General features: G+C 39.6%; 1 protein-coding gene across 1 annotated transcript in view; it reads left to right on the top strand.

The window, feature by feature from the left end:
- Positions 1-18,455, top strand: part of LOC308438814 (cytosolic beta-glucosidase) — a gene marked incomplete at both ends in the record, with an annotated part of 182,757 nt that extends 164,302 nt beyond the window's left edge. The window contains 2 exons of the mRNA XM_080940331.1: positions 17,673-17,886; positions 18,009-18,455. Coding sequence (XP_080796457.1) covers positions 17,673-17,886; positions 18,009-18,455 — 661 coding nt within the window. The remainder of the gene's footprint in view (positions 1-17,672; positions 17,887-18,008) is intronic.
- Between the last annotated feature and the right edge of the window lie 204 nt (positions 18,456-18,659).

The following is an 18,659-nucleotide window of genomic DNA, read 5'->3' as shown; positions in this document are numbered from 1 at the left end:
TGTGCAGCTTGATTGAGACTTGCGAAAGTAAGAAATGTCAAGAGAATTTTCTAAAGGCTAATTGTTCATACACAGAGGAGGGAATAATTTTGAACAGCTGGGATGGTCACAGGTGGTTTGATGGGCAAATGAACATCATCTAGGTTGGGTGTGGTAACAAGTGCTAACAATCCTAGAATACAGGATAGAGAAGCAGCAGCACAGAAATTCAAGGCTGCATAGTGACTTTGAAGGCAGCCTGGGGCACTTAAGAGCCTGTCATGTACAATTTGTGCTGCTCAAATGTTCTTGGACTTATGGATTTCTACCGGAGCTTGGATGACCTACCAAAGGTCAAACACTTAAATAAGGCTAACCATTCCCCTCCCAGCATCCACCAGGTATGTTGCCTGAGCTTGCTCAGTTATTGGGCATACTGTCACAATTGCTGTAGGCTCCTTTGTGCAACTACCCTGATTTGTCCAGAAATGTCATTTCCTTATATTCATCCATAGCATCTGGTTCCTGCAATGTCCCAATATACTAGAATCATAGAAAATGGAGAAATCAATGCATTCCTAACCTTAGTCTTTAATTCCTACTTGATAGTTTCATGATGCTAGAAAGTTTTATGTATGGTACAGGAGGAGAAATATAATCATACATATTTTCTAGCCTTGAACACTTGAGTTACAGTCATGACTAGTCTGACAAGATATACCCATTCTTACAATAATGACAGAAATGTCCTGATAGTAACCAACTATTTCCCAATTGGATTTAAGGCCTGCACCATAAATTTAACCTCATGCTTTGCCCCTTTACTATGGCCAAAGTTCTATGGGAATGACCTACTACTATTGTTCTGTCAATTAAGTCTGACACCCCCTCAATGTCTTACTGTTATATCAGAAGATTAGAGCATCTCTCAATCATCATTAGATCGGATTCCCTTAGCAGAAGATGGTGCTTCAAACAGAGACCTGCCTCACAACTAACTGATGTGAAGAAAATAAGAAAACATGGAATGCTAAACCCTAACATGGTCATTTATAGCATATGTCATCATGACAAAACTCAGTTGTTTTCAGATTTTTTTAAAAACAAACTTCAATGATAAATAAAGCTCTTGGACATTTGGATAATGAGGGTTGGGTATGTCAACAATGATTCTGTGAGGTGACAATGATGCAACAGATAGAAAATGACCAACATTTACTTTGCTCTAACCAGGAACATAACCCACAGCAAGGGTTTTAAAACACTGATCATTGTTTTTGAGATTAATTACTTTCTCTTGTTTAAAGTAACTAATTGGATTTTGTGTTATACATAGTTAGTCTTACTAGCTTTTCTTCGCCCTAGTGTTGGGAATTGAACACAGGTCCTCCTAGATGCTGGTGCTTTACCATGGGGTTACTTCCCCAATTCCCTATTTCCTTTTCTAATATGTCCCAAGTATTTTGTTCTCACCATTGATGGTCTTCATTAACTACCATATCACCTGACACTATTGTGAGTTGGTTTTTTTTCAGCTTTCACCTCTAAGTAAGATCATGTGATATCTTATGTTTTGTGCTTGGCTTATTTGTCTTTACATAATGTTCTTGAGGTCCATTTCTATGTTGCCCTAACTGATAGTAATGTATCAAAAAGTCATTTCTACCACATGTTGTAAAAGACACATCTTATCTTTTAAAATCTTCCTTACAATAATGTATTATTTTTACTCATTCAACTATTGATGAATATTCAGGTTGAACAGACAAAATTAATTTCCTTTAGTTAAATACCCAGTACTGGAATTGCTCTCTCTAGTTTTTCAATGTCAAGACACTTCCATAATGTTATCAAAATGCTTCCACTAATTTACATTCATACCAACAGTGTCATGGGTTCTTTTTCATTCACTTCCATGTCAGTGGTTGAATATTTTTCTTTTTGGTGATAGCCATTCTAACAGGAGCACGTGCTGAACATGTAATATTTTTTAGTCTTGTGTTTACTTGTCCAGTGGTGACTAACTTCAGCTTTAATTTATTTTGTATTTTCTTTACCTAGGGTAATATTCTATTTCTGTAATTTATCAGTGTATAAAGTCATTAATTTAATCCATATGATGTAGTCAGATTTTAATTCATAGCTGAAATTTCAGGTGTGGATAGATTTCTGTAATCCTAACATTGTTCCCTTAAGACATTCTATCATGATCACTCTCCAGATAAAGGAATTATGGCAATAAGAAGATAAATAACAAATACCAACCAGAGACACATACAATGGAGCATTCAATGGAAATCCATCCAACTTTGGGAGGGGCATCAAACACACACATTTTTTTTTTTCTTGGCAAAAATCTAGAAGAAGCAAGCCTGGTACCCAGAGCTGATGATTCCTAGAAACATTCAGACAGCTGCCCTGACATGTAGTTTAACCCCAGGCCCTTTCATATAAGTTCCTCCATGAGTCTGAAACTTCTGCCAACTTTCTCTACCTTCCAGGTGGCCATTTCATAGAATGCAGATGCATAGCTTCTTTCTTTTTAACAATGGCCACCATCTATTCCCAAACATGCTCTTTGCCCACTTATCCACACAGGTTGTTCTGCTTTGGAATCTTATCTCCTACAAATTTGGTGCTCTTCCCACAAATGAATCACCAAACCAACACTCCCCCGTGATTTCAGTTTCATATTTCAGCTTTCACATGACAGAAATTATTGTTAAGAAATTCCATTTAACCCAGAGCTTTATTTCAGATCTGTGTGTTCAAAAACATGAGACCTCAACAACTTATGTTCATGATTTTAACATTTAACCATCTGTTTTGTGAATATTAAAATAAAACTATTTATGTGGCTATTTTAAAATAAATTGAGAACATATATGAAAAGGAACTATGCCTACAGCCCACTAAATGATAATAGTAGTCATGATTGTTATTTTCTATTGGTATTGGTTCAAGACTTAAACATAAGGGAAGCAACCTCAGATAACCAGTCCTTGCTCCATACCCCTCTTACTTTCCAATTCTTTTCATCTAAACAAAAGCACGTGCTTTATATGAGTGGCATGTATTGGCTCATCCAACAAAGCAGCCACACCCTCTAGCTGTGCTGGCACATTTCACCTGGACTGCAGCTCCAAGTGAATGTTAATTCCTCTATTACTTTTCCATATCTATCCTCCCCAGGAAGTGCAGAGTTGTTTTTTAGAATAGTGACCACGTTTCAAAGATACTGTTTACCAAGAGATGGGTTAAAAAAACACTCTTCATCAAATGCTATTTTGGGGTGAGCTCTCTGTGCCTCTTGTGGGTTCAGTTTCCATGTACTGCAGAACTGTAACATTCTATTTGCCATGCATATATTGAAGAACAGTGGTGAATTTTTTTCTGTATTCTACTCTGCAAATGTTTTTCTCTCTTTTTGCCTTCCTGCAAACTAAAATATACACTCCTTATTAAACTGTGAATTTATTTGCATGGAAAAACAGAACCATTGGAAGGTCTGGCAGCAAATAAACAATTTCTTTGCCTTCCGTGTTTCATTTTTGTACAGTAGAACACATCCCTGAGAACCTTCCAGATTCACAACATTCTGATCACACTGTCTACTATAATTCCACCCGATGGCAAACTTCTCCTTATTGACTCTAAATTACATTTAATCCTGTTAGGATCCCTTTTTATTGAAAGGCATGTGTTGTGATGGCATTGATGGGAATCCAGCAACCAAATAGCCCGGCCAGAGGAAAATAAACTCTTGGAGCTCTCTAATGCTTGCCATTTTCACGCTGGGCCCAGCTGTGGAGCCTCTTGAAGGATGGAGAGGATTGGGGTGCTCAGTGCAGATAATGGTATGCTCCTGGGCCATGTGGAGAGCTCTCTACCACAAGAAAATAATCTTTTGAGCCCAGTGGACTAAGAACCAAAGACTATTTTGAGTTAAGGCAGTATAATTCTATTAGTGAAAAGCCCTTGCAGGGGGAAATTGCCTGTGTTAAAATCTGTGCACAAATTAAAATAACAGGGCTAAAGGGGAAAATATCTCTATAAAAGTCTTTATGGCTCCAGTGGATAATAATATCCTGCCACATTAGAATCTGGGGAACCTAAAGATATAGTTTTTTTGAAATAGTATATTGGTGTCCTTTCCCATCTTTAGCATGTGCAATAAATCATCTATTTTTGAGGGTTTAATTGATTAATCTGAATGTTGTACCAACACATACCATTGTTTCTTATCAAGAAAATGCTGAAAATAAAGTCTTGGTTATGTCTTGACACCTTAAAAAACTGATGTTATCTTTAAAAATCCAGTATTCATAAGTGGATTAAATACATACACTCCCTGTAACTTTTATGAAATGTTGGTGGCAAGCCCTGTTAATATTGCTGTTTTGATACAGTGTGTTAAATCTAGTTAAATGCATACTTTAATTTACAATAGATCATTACAAAGGGGTGAGTAGCTAAAAATGAGCTGCCAGTGATAACACTGTTCATTTTCTAAGGTGAGAGAATTATGAAGTCCTAAGGACTGTGTTGCTGTTAAACAGAGAAAATCACATATCACAGTACTGCCCATGAGTCTTTTCCTCATTGGACTTTGGCTGTGAGCTGAAAGCTTATGCTACATTTCTTATTGATGATGAATCCAATGTGAGCAATGGGCTGTCAAGTATCGAAAACTGTACCCTGTAAGTAAATGAAGACACAGTTCATGATTCTGTTAAACGATTATGGCAGCATTTACTCTAGAATTAAACAATAACAGAACAGATGATGCTTTGAGATCTTACCATGGACCATGGGCTGGGGGTTCAGCACCAGAGCATTTCTTTCCAATAGCATCAGACTGAAGCCAACAGTGCTGTTATCTTCTGACTGTCCTCTAGTGTCTTTGTGTATTTATTCATTTTTGTCTTCCTTTTTTCTTTCTCCCTCTTTTTTCTTTATCAATTATTTTGTTTTCCAAATTCTTGTTCTCCCTTTACATGCCTCTACTCTTCCTTCATCCTTCATTGTGTCTTTATTAAGATAAATACCGTTTGTTGGCCTAGGCACAGTGTAGGCACTGACACTATTCTGTGACCAAGTGTCTTCATGCTATTCACAAGTCAGGTAGAAACAATACAGGGCTACCCAGTAGAAAGTTCAAATTCATATTTAAGGGCACCCATGAGGGGAAATTCTCTCACTGTCCCTTTACAAATTAGGTTGCAAGGCATGCATAGTGTGACTCACTGGAAACACGTAACATCCTTCCTTCTTAAAAAAAAAAGAAAATGGAAAGATAAAACACACACACACACACACACACACACACACACACGCACAAACACACGCAAGCACACACTTTCCCCAAAAATCACTAAAGAAAAAGCACAATGTAAAACAATGAGTTTCAAAGAACCATAGCAGATATAGGCTCTATGAATCCCAGAATAGCTAGGAATATAGCCTAAGCCTTCTTGCATTGCGGTGTCTGCTAGAGCTTAGAAACTTCCGATGGCTGAACAGAAATAAAAGAACACAGAGCTTTTGATACCCTGTCTCTCCAGATGAGGTCAACTTGGGATTAGAGGACTTCTGCTCTGTGAAGAAAAGGTAAGAGTCTGCCTTAGTGCCCACCACTACCATGAACACTTAGAATTCTTACTGTTGAGTACTCATGGATCCTTCCCAGGTCCTGAGTCCAGCCAAGGATGTTCTGTGGTGCTCAAAAACTGAGCTGCCCCAATGGATATTCAGGTAAGTCCCCAGCAACCATGTTCCGCCCCTGCTAATATGTGTTTCATTCCAAGTACACAAAGCTATTGAACTTTTGCTTTCATGAGGCTCTGCTCTCCAGCACCTGTTATGGGCCTGAGCAGAGCTTCCACTGCCTCTTTACCGCTTGTGCCAAGTACTCTACACCCTCGTCTTATGTTCTGTTGTACTTATTAGGAGAAGTGCTGGTGACTCCCGATTGCTTGAGACCCTGAGCCCTGAACTAACACAGCAGTCACACATCTGGTGGGAACCTCTTGCTAAGCACTGTGCATAAGGATGAAGTCACTGGGGAGTCTAGCCTTTGGCATACCAGAGAAGTAGGACACTGATGCAGCATCAAACTTTCAGGTATGTACAGACTGCTAAATGCTGTGCACACACATTAACAGAATGAGAAGATGCAGTGACTTGCAGTCTAGAACATCAATGCCTTGGCAGGCCTGAGTTATTGCACCTTTCAAGTCAAATGATCACAGTTCTGTAAGTACCTGCAATGCAGTTGTACTGTCCCCTTAAAGCTGATAATGTCACTGGCCTTTGTGAAGTGGAGACACTATTGTTTCGTTTCATTATTGATAGTCCAGTTTATCTGGTAGCATGTTCTCATTACTAAGCCTTTGCCATTGCTACACCCAACCCTCGAACCTGGGTTACTTCCCTGTTTTATCGTTTCAGGGTTCAGCTTTTCCCAATGGAGTGTATTTACTAGAGCTTGAAATGCTGTTTTATCCTGTTAGTTCACAACTTTGGGTTAAATCTGTGACTTGGCTCCCAAGGTCCAAAGCTTTGGATTATTTTTTCTTCCTGAGAGCTCTGCTGATGGTCTGAGTTCCTAGTGTGCACGTCTGAGCATGCAACCCTGGCCTAGCTTTTGAATTGTATCTCTCCACTAGTGAAAGCCATTGAAAGTGAAATTGCACTAAGGTCAAAGGTGCTATCATATTTTGTGATATTCTAAGCCCAGGAATTTGTCTCTGCAGATTTGCAGAACATTGTCTTCCAAGCACAAAATCATGGTGGAGCAGATCTACATCATCAGATGCAGCATCTCAGTCACAATAAATGTGACTATCACAAGAAATTCCCAGTACCAGACCTGCTGATGTGATGTTGACTGTGTATGTTGCCTCATGAACAAAAAGGAGTAGGAACGATCAATGGACTTTTCCCTGAGATTTTTCTTATATCTGTTTCTAAGCCAAATGTAAGTCTGTGAAACTTCATATGATCTCACTCTCTTGAAGTCAGAATATAAGAATGTAAAAAGGCAGCTGCTGGGAAACTCCATATATGCAGATATGGAGAAATTGTCATTCAAGTTGAGGTAAAAAATTGAAAGTATGGATAATCTGGAATCCTGTGTGATCCTACAAGTGACCCTTCATTCACGCAGTATAAGTAAGACCAATAAATTAAAAAACAAAACAAAACAGACTTTGGTACAATTGAATTTTGATATTTGCTACATGTCCAATATAAAGTGAGAGTGGGGTGGACATTTATTTATACTTCCTCAGAAAATGTTAATGCAATAATATCCCTTCCCAACACATTTACCTGGATGAAAGAGTCATTGTGGCTCCTGTTGAGCCCTTAGATCTCATAAGGGAGCATCCTCTTCAATAAGGCTTTACACTGAGAGGTAAACAAAGCCCTGTAAGCCCTTGCTTTTACAATTACTAGTTTTGTAGCCTAGATTACTGAGCACCTGTGCAGACATAGTCATTGTAATGCTTATTACAACTGAAAAAGACTCAGGAAAACTCCTTATCACACTCACATAGAAGCTGAGCACCGACACTTTTCAAATCCTATTTGTTGGCTTTATTTATTAATTTGACACAGCCTACAGTCATCTCAAGGAAAAGCATGGATTGACGAATTGCCTAGGTCAGATTGGCTTCTGTTTGTGTGGGGGGATTATCTTGATTGCTAATTGAAGTAGGACAGCCTTAGTACATTGTGAATAGTATTGTTCTACCTGAAAGTGGTCATGGACAGTTAAGAATGCTAGCTAGCAAGCAGCATCTTTCATGGTTCCTGCTGTACTTTCTCGGCTGTCATTTAGTTCCTTGTTCAAAACTAATGCCATGTAAAACAGCCAATAAGCCTGTCTTCAAGGTCCTGTTTGAAATCCTGCATTGACTTCTCTCAGTGATGAACTGAAACTTGTAAGATGAAACAAACAAACAAACAAACCTAAACAAAACAAAAAACCTCCCTCTTCCCCTTTGCTGTTTTTGGTCAGAGTGTTTTATCATAAAAAGTGTTTATCATCAAGAAAAATAGAACACTGAATGACTGGTACCATCTACCTGTCTGCAGGTCCACAGCCTGTCCTGTGAAAGCCACTTTGCAAAATGAAAAGAGGATGTAGCATCCCATTGTGCAGTCAATGATGCAGAAACATAGGGATGGAAAAGAAAAACAATGAAGATATTTGTATAACCCACCCCACCCCAAAAAATCACAGTAGCCAAGTAACTAACAGCAAACAAGTGGGAATGTACAGATTACATGACAGAGAATGCAAAATAATTATTAAAAAAATCCCAAACAAAAAAACCTCAGTGAGACATTGGCCACTCTGACATTTCAGAGCTTCCTATTTAATGAATTCCATCTATTTTCAACAAAGAAAAAGAAAACCCGGCAGGGGGACTTTACAAAACCACCAAGAGAAGCAACAAATGACACTTAATGAAATAACTGAGAGCTTCTTGTATTGCGAGGCATGGGACCATTTAGATCCAGGTACCCGGAAGGTCTCCATATAAGTGTAGCTAAAATAGGCCTTTTCCAAGCCATATTGCAACCAAATTATCCAAAGACCAAGAAGAATTTTGAAGTTAACAAAGCCACTGAGTGACATCAGAGAATCCCTTTCATCCTATGAGTGGGTCTCTCAGCAGAAACTTTGCTGTACTATAGCAAAGGGACCCTATTATCGAATATTAAAAAGGATATCTTAGAGCATACAGCCAACCATAGAATACATTTGTAATGTCCAGCAAAACTATCTTTCAAAAAAGAAAAAGGATGAAGCCAAAAACATGTAAAAACTAAGGGAGTTCATTACCAATAGCCCTGCCTTGCTAAAATGACTTAGGAAATATTTTTTTTCATCAGAAATGAATGATAATCATTGTCATCCAAATAAGTTAAAATATAAAATTGACAGATAAAGGTAAACATACAGTGAAAGTACAAATAAAGCCAATTTTTGAGCTAAATTTACTACAAGTTTTAATTAAATACTCACTAGGATAGACTTTGATCAGGACCAATCTATGAAATTCCCAAAGAGTGGCTGAAAGATGAATGATTCAGCCTTGTCAACAAAAATAGAGATTCCTACTGGCTTTTATGAAAACAATATGATAATACCTGAAGTTATTAGAAATAAGGTTTCTAGATAACTGAGGAATAATCCTTTGTGTACCCAAAGGAAACAAATTGATTATCCCTTATGACACTTACACTGCTCGCTGCAGAATTATTCATAATATCTCCAATAAATAATCTACATGTTCTTTGAAGCATAAATGGATAAAAAAACTGTGATATATATATATATATATATATATATATGTATATATATATACAAAAAGAATATTAGCTATGTGTAAAATATAGGACCTTGTCCTTTGTCGTGATATAGATTTGTCTTGATAATACTATGTTATATGAAATATGAGACAAATGATAAATATTGCATGATCTTACTCACATAGGGAATATAAAAAACAACAAATATTTAGAGATAGAAAACAATGTAGTGGCTAGTAGGGATAAGGAAGACAGGAATTGAGGAAATACAGATTGAGAACTTAAAGTAGCAGGGTGAGAGACTCTAGTCATTGGCATTCATGTTAGTCTTATTATGTAATTGCTCTTACTTTTACCTGATACAGGTAACCATATGAAATGTAGTTTATTCCATTTATTATAATCCTGATCAATAATTTTATTCATCCACTTGACTGAACCATGGACCACTCATGTAGTATAACTGTGGGTTGATTTTAATGAGACTAACATTCAAGTTTTGAGATCAAGTGATGCACATTTGCCTCTTTAATATGGGTGAGAATCATGCAGTCTATTGGTAGGAGGAAAGAGTATTTCTCGCTGCATGACTGTCTTTGAGCTGGGACATTGGTCTTCTACCTTCATATTCTGTCTCAACCTTGAGCTTACACCCTTGTTGCAGATGACCAGACATTTGGATAGGGACTGCATATGTATAATCAGCTTCAACTCTCTTTCTCTAGACTTCTCATTCTCTAATTACCTTTGCAGACACAATTATCTTCTCCCCCCGAACCCTGGCCTCCCTGTTTCTGTTTCCCTGGTAATCCCTGACTGATATGATTATATGAACATCTTGTAACTGCTTCTGAGTTGCCTATAAATAGCCTACAAATATCATCATGTAGTAGAGTTCAACTATAGATAATAAAGAATGTACATAGATTAATATTATAGGTCATATAAGGTCTAAAGTAAGTACAATGGGTAAAACTTTCCTGGCTGTCTTAAACTTATTTTATACTTTTGAATTCTTTAATTTTTTTTTTTAAATTTCAAAATCCATCTGGTGTTGGAGAAGACACCATTATCTTGTCAGAGCTTAGGGCCTCTAAAGCTTAATAGAGAACATGTGGGGAAGAAGTAATTAGGCAGTGACATTGAACAAGTAATTAGAAGTGTGAGGAGCGCTGTAAAAAAGACAGGCAGAGAGCTCTGGAGCATATGACGGCGAGCCTGAGCCTCCTTTCATTAGTCCTGCATGAAATCCAAGATATGTACATTCTAAACGCTCATGGAAGTAAGAGGTCATGGAAGAAGGGCATCAAAAGAATTTCAGTTACTGCTTGGGACTGGCCAATGAGTAGCAAGAAGTAGGCACTCCTGATGGCCATAAAAGGGACAAAAACTATTGATGAAGAAACCCCCAAAGAAGTGAAAAACAAATCGCAAGAAAGTGTTTGGATGGGATCTGTTTACTTCAACATTTTGAGGAGTCATGTGCACTTGATTTCAAGAAACAAACAAAAAAATTCTTTTTGATTTGCTACTTTGCTTATAACAATGACAACAATACTTAACAGAGGCAACTTAAGGAAGAAAAAGAGGCTTTGTCTTAGCTCATTCTTTGAGCATAGAGCATAGAGACCATCATGGCAAAAACCCATCATGTCAAGGAGAGTGTGAGTCAGCAGGTCTCTGTGTGTTCACACTTCGGAAGAAGATGGCCTTTCCTTCAGTCACTGTTTCATACTTTGTCCCGTATTTCCTTCAAACAGGAGCAAATAAAATCTGGGTTAAAAATTTGGAGATGACTGGGTGACCCCATCTTCCAACTGGGGGCCTTGCTTAACTTCTGGATAGGATCTCTAAAGTTTCTCCTTCTTCTTTGTTGGGCATTCCAGCTAATCTCATCCCCATTGAGTCCCGGGACCCTCTTGCTTTCCTGGCATCTTGGACTTTCTGGTGGCTACTCCCAGTTTCCCATTGCCCCATTGCCACACCCCTCTGTTCAATTACCTGACCCCTTGTATGTCCTTTCTGTCTCCTACCATACCTGATTTTTGCACCTTATTTTCTCCCCTCACTCCACACTTTCCCCCAAATCTCTCCCTCCCTCTATCTCCTGTGAGAATTTGGTTTCTCTCTCTAAGTGGGATTGAAGCAACCACACTTTCATCTTTCTTCTTGAGCTTCAGAGTTGTGTCATGGGTATTCCAAGCTCTTTGCCTAGTATCCAGTTACCAGTGGTAAATACTATGTGTGTTCTTTTGTGACTGGGTTATTTCATTTAGGATAATACTTTCTAGTTCCATCCATTTGCCTTCAAATTTCTTAAAGTCATTGATTTTCTAGCTGAGTAGTACTCTATTATGTAAATGTACCACACATTCTGCATCAATATTCCACTGTTGAGGGACATCTGAGTCATTTCCAATTTTTGGCTATTATAAATAAGTCTTCTATGAACATAGTGGAGCATATGTCCTTGTTATATGTTGGAGCATCTTTTGGGTATATGCCTAGGAAACCAACCAGACCCCCTTGAGCTCCCAGAGACTAAACCACCGACCAAAGAATATATATGGAGGAACCCATGGCTCCAGCTGCATATGTAGCAGAGGATAGCCTTGTCAGACATCAGTGGGAGAAGAGTACCCTAGTCCTCTGAAGGCTAGATGCCTCAGTGTAGGAGAATGCCAGGGCCATGAGGTAGGAGTGGGCAGCTGGTGGAGCACCCTCAAAGAAGCAGGGGGAGGAGGGATGGGAGAGAAGGTTTCTGGAGGGGAAACTAGAAAAGGGGATAACATTTTAAATGTACATAGATAAAATATCCAATACAAAATAAGAAAGAAAGAAGATGATGAATGTCTGCAATCTGTTTACTTCCTCCATTTTATTTAGTCCCCCAGGCCACATGATGCTGCCACTCTGTTAGGTTGGGTCTTTCTACTTCAGCTAACTTAATCTAGAAACTTCTGACATGCACAGAGCTTTGTCTCCTGGGTATGTCTAGATAAATTGATCATCAACAATAGGCATAGCATCTTCAAAGATCAGGGAGGAAGTGAGAAACTGCAGGTAGTTCTTCTGCCATACATGGGTTAGTTTATACCCTGCTTTTACTGGCTATGAGCTCTTCTAGAAACTTGACATAGATGGCTTTGTGATTTTACTAGGAGAGACAGTAAGGGTATCTGTAGAAAGTTTGAAAGAAATTTGTACCAGTTACCACATTATTAGGCCACAGTGTTTAGCAAATGCCAGGGTTCTCCACTTCACCAGTTTCATCGTCATTAGAACCATATTTGAAGCATGAAAACATGTAGATGACTGGCCCAACTTAAGTTTCTGATTTATTTTTGGCTTGTGGTATTAGGATTCACATCCCTAAGTTTCAGATACTGCTGCTGTTATTGTACAGTGCACCCCACTGTGTGCCAGTCACATGGCCTCACTGCTGTGTGTCAGTCACATGACCTCATGTTATTAAAAGCAACAGACCTGAGCATATCATGCAGCTTCACTGAGCAAATGCTTCAGCTGCCTGAGTCTTGCCATTACATTTCTTCGGGCTACCCTTCCCTCTCAGTTGTAGAATGTGCTCTAACAAAGACACAGAAAATACATGGTGTGATACATCTGAAAGTGCTTTAACCAAAAGACATACCTCAGGCATGGAAACTGTTTTCTCTCTTAATCTCCCATCATGATCATACCTCCAGTGTGCCTAGTGAGTAATTGTCGTGAGACTGGGGAAGGTACTCAGGGTGTCCAAGAGCAACATTGTGGCCTCCAGCACTGATGGATGCAAGAAGTATGTAATAACTCATGTCCCCATGCTTCAAAACAGTACAACATGAACAGCTATGTTGAGCCCATGTAGAAGTACATCAATGGTTCTGTCCACTCCTCCAATTAGCAGTCTGTCTGTCCATGTGCTTGGGAATCAGAAATTCTACTTCTCTTACAATGTTTCCATTCTGGGTGAACAGGTGAAGTCTTGTGATCATATACTAATGAAATGTTAAGAGTGACCATGTCAAGAAAGAATGGTGTCATTTAAACACTGAATGCAATAAAATAAAGGAAAAGAGTAAGTAACAAGATATTTTCATGATGTGAAATAACTTACCTCCATCTATGAGTGTTAAAGACCCCCAACTATGGAAACTGGGGAGGTGGGCTGATAAGGTGACTGTAGTACAAGAATGGAGACCAACGTTTTGATCCTCAAGATGTGTACACCAGGTAGGTGTCTTCATGCATAATAACCCTACCATGGAGAGAGGACATTTAGATACATGGATGTCTGCTGTTCTAGCTCATGAATGAGCTCTAAGTTTGGTGGAAAACTCAAAAAAAAAAAAAAAAAAAAAAAAAAAAAAAAAAAAAAAACTAAACCCAAAAACCAGAGTAAAAATCAATAGAGGATGATATTCAATATCATCCTCTGGCCTCCACATACCCAGGTACACATGTTCATAACGTCATCTGTATTCACAGGTGCATAGTATGCACACCTACAGTATGTGTACCTATTGTACACACATATACTACATGCATGTCTATCACATGCACACCAAACACACACATTTCCAATCCTTTTGTTCTAATATAGCTAACCTAACAACATTTCTTATCTAAATTTTCTTTAAAAAATTAAATCTTAAGTTTAAAGCCATTTCATTTCCACCAGCTAAAAATTCAAGCCCATAGTCTTCTGACTGTCAACTTGCCCAGCGTGCTTTACCTTTAGTCTCAGCTGAGCATTGCTGGAGCTGAGCTGCTCCAGGAGAGATGGACAACTATGAGTCCTGGTGGAAATAAGAACATCTATGTGTCCTGAAAGAAAATCTGTGAGATGTATTGGGAGAACAGCAGAATTGAGAGAGAATCTCTTCCATGGGGTAACCAGTAATCTTTTATTTGGCCATTAAACTGTTCATAGAATGTATTACTTTTACATGGTGACAGAAAATCATTGAAAAAGGTCCCTCTTGTCCAGAGATATCACAGAAAACATCTGTGTGTCTGTTGTCCTGAGGCTGATTCTTCCAAGCCCTGGGTTCCTGCCAGTGGCTTGCAAGGTAGGCTACAAGTTTTACATGAATTATGGGCTTTCCCTCAAGCTTTTCTGGACATGTTTACTTGTGCTTTTAATAATTATAGCTGGAAGATTTCCCACAGGAGGGTGATTTGTTCTGTAGCATTTGAAGGGGAGAATAACAGATGAGTGAAAACATCTGAAGTGTCCAACTCTGAAGGACTAAGACAAGATCATGGAAGTTACTCCTCAGCTTAGCAAAGAATGAGCCACGGACAGCTAAAAGACATAAGCCGAAGCTAACAGTCCGGACTCCAGTTCAAGACCAGTGTTCACTTTCTTGTTACAGTACTTTTTGGCATTCAGCAAATATCCTATCAGGACCTCAGTTTCTTTATAAAATTAGCATAAAATATTGTCCTTGGTCACATATGAGTAGTGAATATTCCATGTAGCATGAGCTATTGACATCACTTAGAGTGTGTGTTCCTGTACAGAAGACAGCAATCTTGCTCTCCATTATGCAAAAGCCTGACATCGAACCCCTGTTATGTTCAGAACACATGTCTGTCTTCTCTCTGTCGCTTCATCACATTCTGTGTGCCTTTGTACACATGAATGACTGCAGCTTTCCATACTGTTTCTCACGTGTAAATTAATTCCAGTCACCTCCTCACCACCTGTCATACTTCCTTAAAATGTCTGCAGGTTTACCCAGAGTATTCTGCGATTGCGAAGAGAGAATGAGGGGGCTGAAGAGAAGGCTCAGTAGTAAAGAATGTACACTGGTCTCAGAGAGGAGGACTGGCGTTTAGTTCCTAGAATCTATGGCAGGTGGCTTCCAACCACCAGCTCCAGGGGATGTGATATCTCCTCTGGGCTCCTCAGGGACAATACTCATGTGTACACGTGCTCTCTCCACTATGTATAGACAGGTTATAAATATTTTTAAATCCTCTCTAAAATAAAAAAAAAATACTGTATATAATTCCTTTCCAGATCTTTCATGTCCTTCTATGTCCTGGGGATATGATTGATTAGAAGTTAATGCTGGGAGAGCTTTTTGAAATGCAAGATGAAATCTGTGCAAAGATCCATGACTTTACTATCACAGTGTGTCCTCTTGAAGTTTGGATCTAATTTTTGATTTAGGCGTTTTTTTTTTCTTCTGCCATGAAATATTGTGTGTTATGATGTAGCAGCTAATAAGACCTGATATAGTGACTTTAAATTGAATTTCATTAGAAAAAAATAAGAGCATAAAATGTCTTCCTAATGGTCTTAATTAGGGAAAATGGAAGATCATAGTATTTCTATCTCGATGCACTAACCTAGATAATTAGGGTAATATGAAATTTAGGGTGAGAAAAATAGGGAGTCTGGGAGCCAGAGGAAGATAACTCCTGAGTGTCCAGTTCCTTGAGTGTTTTTGGATCAAAAGATTTACCAGATGACAGGCATAGACTTGATGTAATTATTCTCTTTCATGTGGACAAGTCAGCATTGTCCCACTTTGCCCTTGATTTGCAGTGGCTGCTTACTGCAGAAAGGCATTGTTCGGAGTCTCACCGTTTCATATCAAGGGCCACTTGTCCCCCTGATGAGGGCATTGTATGAAAACAGCCCATTCATCGTTGGGCTCAGGCTAATCTCTCTGCTTTCATCCCCTGTTTCTAGTTTCTCAGAGCTCTGCCTGGGCATTTTAAATCAAATGTCCTTAACCTTGATATTCATATATTCTGCTTGCCTGAAATCTCTGTTCATACCTCATGATGAAAGTCTTATCTTTCTCTTTTATATTTCCGTCTTGTCAGGGAGGGAAATTAAGCTAGAGTCTCTAATTGGGAACCACATGGGGCATGCGCAGGATGATCACTCTGCCAAGACTCAATAGCTACCCAGCACTGAGGAACAGAAGGTCGCCATTTTGTAAAACCAGAGAAAATGCTATTGGGCATTTTGCAGAATTGTCAATCAGGATAGAATAGACAATAATTGCTTCTCCCACAGCTGTTAGTATTTCTTTTCAGTAGCCAAGCAACCCTTAAGACAGGAGCAAACTCTGCAAGGCATCCGATGATTTTACAAACCTAAGTACAGGCTTCCAAGGTGACATCTGTAGTGAGTCCTCTATTGGTTAACATAAAGAAAAGGTTTGTATGATCTAAAGAGAAACCAGAGTATGGTTAAGGTAAATAAAAAAGCAACAGTTCCAGGACAATAAAAATTTTTAGACAAACAATCTAGTCTAATTAAAAGAATATAGTTATCAGTTAAATAAAATTGTCATATGTCTATGATTTAGGAGAGGATTTTGTTCTGATATTATAGATTTTCTCTTTGGCAGTACTCATTGGAACAAATGCGGGCACACACAGACAGGAAAATATTTCAGGGGAGAGTGGAAACAAATGGTTTGAACTTCTTGCTACATTTGTTATTATCACAATATGAAGAAAACATGTAAAAGAATCTTACACAACTCAACAACCAAAAGAAAGGAAAACAAAAGCATCCAGTTACAAATGGGTAAAGGTCTTGAACAGACCCTTTCTTTAAAAAAAACACACAAGGCCTGCTGAGTGCTGAACCAATGGCTATGGCTGTTGTGGGTCTCTGAGGAATCTCAGAGGCCAGGATTTGGGCTGGAACTGGAGAGGAGGCTTCCAGCTGCCGGTTGGAAGCAGCAGGGAGTGAGGACAGTTGTAGACTTGGAGCCTCCAGAGAGAGTGTAGTGGTGGGGTGGCTGAGATTCCTTCTACTGAAGAGAGGAAATCTCATCCAAGGCCACAGTGTCACTTCCCAACCCTGCCAGAATCCTGCTCCCTTTGGAGGAATCAAGCTACCTTGGCATGAGGTTCCCACCTTCCTGGGGTTGAGAGAAGCAGAGCTATGGCTCTCTTGATGACCCAGGAAAAGTGAGGGAAGTCCCTTCGTTACTTTAGGACCTTCAGCCTTTCTATCAACTTCAGTTACATTATGAGGAAGGGTACTCAGAAAATCGTGATGTCAAAGGGCAAATTAAAAATGGGCTATTAATATTGGGAGTAAGCAGCAAGTTAGCCTGTATGTTGAAAACACGAACAGCATTCTGCTGGTCCTGACTTCTGTGGGGTTGATGTTGTTCAGAAGGCTACGAAAACAAAGAACAAGTTGCTGAAACAAGGAGCTGATGGAGTGGAACCAGGGAGCCAAGGATACAAATCATATGGAGGGGTTCATCCTTATGTGTGGGACCCCAAGAGCTTGGTGCTATGAGATGCCATCTTTGTGACTTCAAAAACCATCGTGCTGCAAGAATTGACCACTATGTTGTTGAAGTCAATAACTTAATAATCAGGTTGGAGAAGCGTATGAAATTTGACAGAACAAATACCGAGACTTCAAAGATTAGAGCAATAGAAAAGTCAATGACCCAGAAGTTTCTTTCTTTCCAGACTGTGGGAATAAGCTCAGTATCCGGAACCGCGGTCACCTCTGCCACCTCTGTGCAAGAAGTGTTTGGAGCTCATTGGCTTGCCCTTGGCAAAAAACTTCGAATTTGCATGGAGAAAGTTGACCAGAAAGGTCTTGAATACATCAGGATGTCAGCATCGTTAAATGCAGGGGAGAGGATCTACAGTCTGGAGCATGCCAATGACCTTCGAGTGAGAACCCTGACCCTCTCTTCCAACAGATCTACATTGTTCCTGAGGCAGGCCAAGGCTGCACAGATGAGGTACGCACACTCCAAGAGAACTTGGGGCAGCTGCAGGGCAAGTATGACCAGCGGAAGACTGAGAAGGCCATTGAGCTGTCCTGGAGGTGGGCTGAGGAGGAGAAGCTGCAGGTGGAGCATCTACAGATGCTTTGCAAGCGGGAGCTGGAACAAGAACAAGAGCAGTTCCTGATAGCGTCCCTGCAAACACGGACTCGGGTTCTAGAACTCCGAGAAGTTATATACCCTTCCAGTTGGAGCCCAGCCGAGGGCCTCACACCGATCTTGCCTATTCCTTGGATCAGGAGTCCTCCCAAGTTCAGAGCAGCACAGCTCTTGAGACCTGGCTCAGCTCTAGAACTTGTGGTCCCGAGCCCTTGGCCAAGAATTACTCCTTCAGAGTACCATATCGCAGCGAAGTGGTAAAACCTCTCTCAACCCGTTTGATGAAAACCTCTCCAGCCCTACAGAGTGCTATCAGCCCTGCCTTTCCTGTGACTTACACCTGCTGTCACCAAAGAATACAGTCCTTTTGGGAAAGATGCTGAGGAAGAGGAGGTGGAAGAGGTGGGGGCAGGGAATCACTTCTCTGACCCAGACAGTCAAGCACCCAATTCTTTTGATGAGGAT

This window comes from Micromys minutus, assembly GCF_963924665.1.
Source record: "Micromys minutus genome assembly, chromosome: 1".
Taxonomy (NCBI): domain Eukaryota; kingdom Metazoa; phylum Chordata; class Mammalia; order Rodentia; family Muridae; genus Micromys; species Micromys minutus.
The sequence above is the reverse complement of the archived record's forward strand: the minus strand, read 5'-3'. Positions and strand labels throughout refer to the sequence as shown.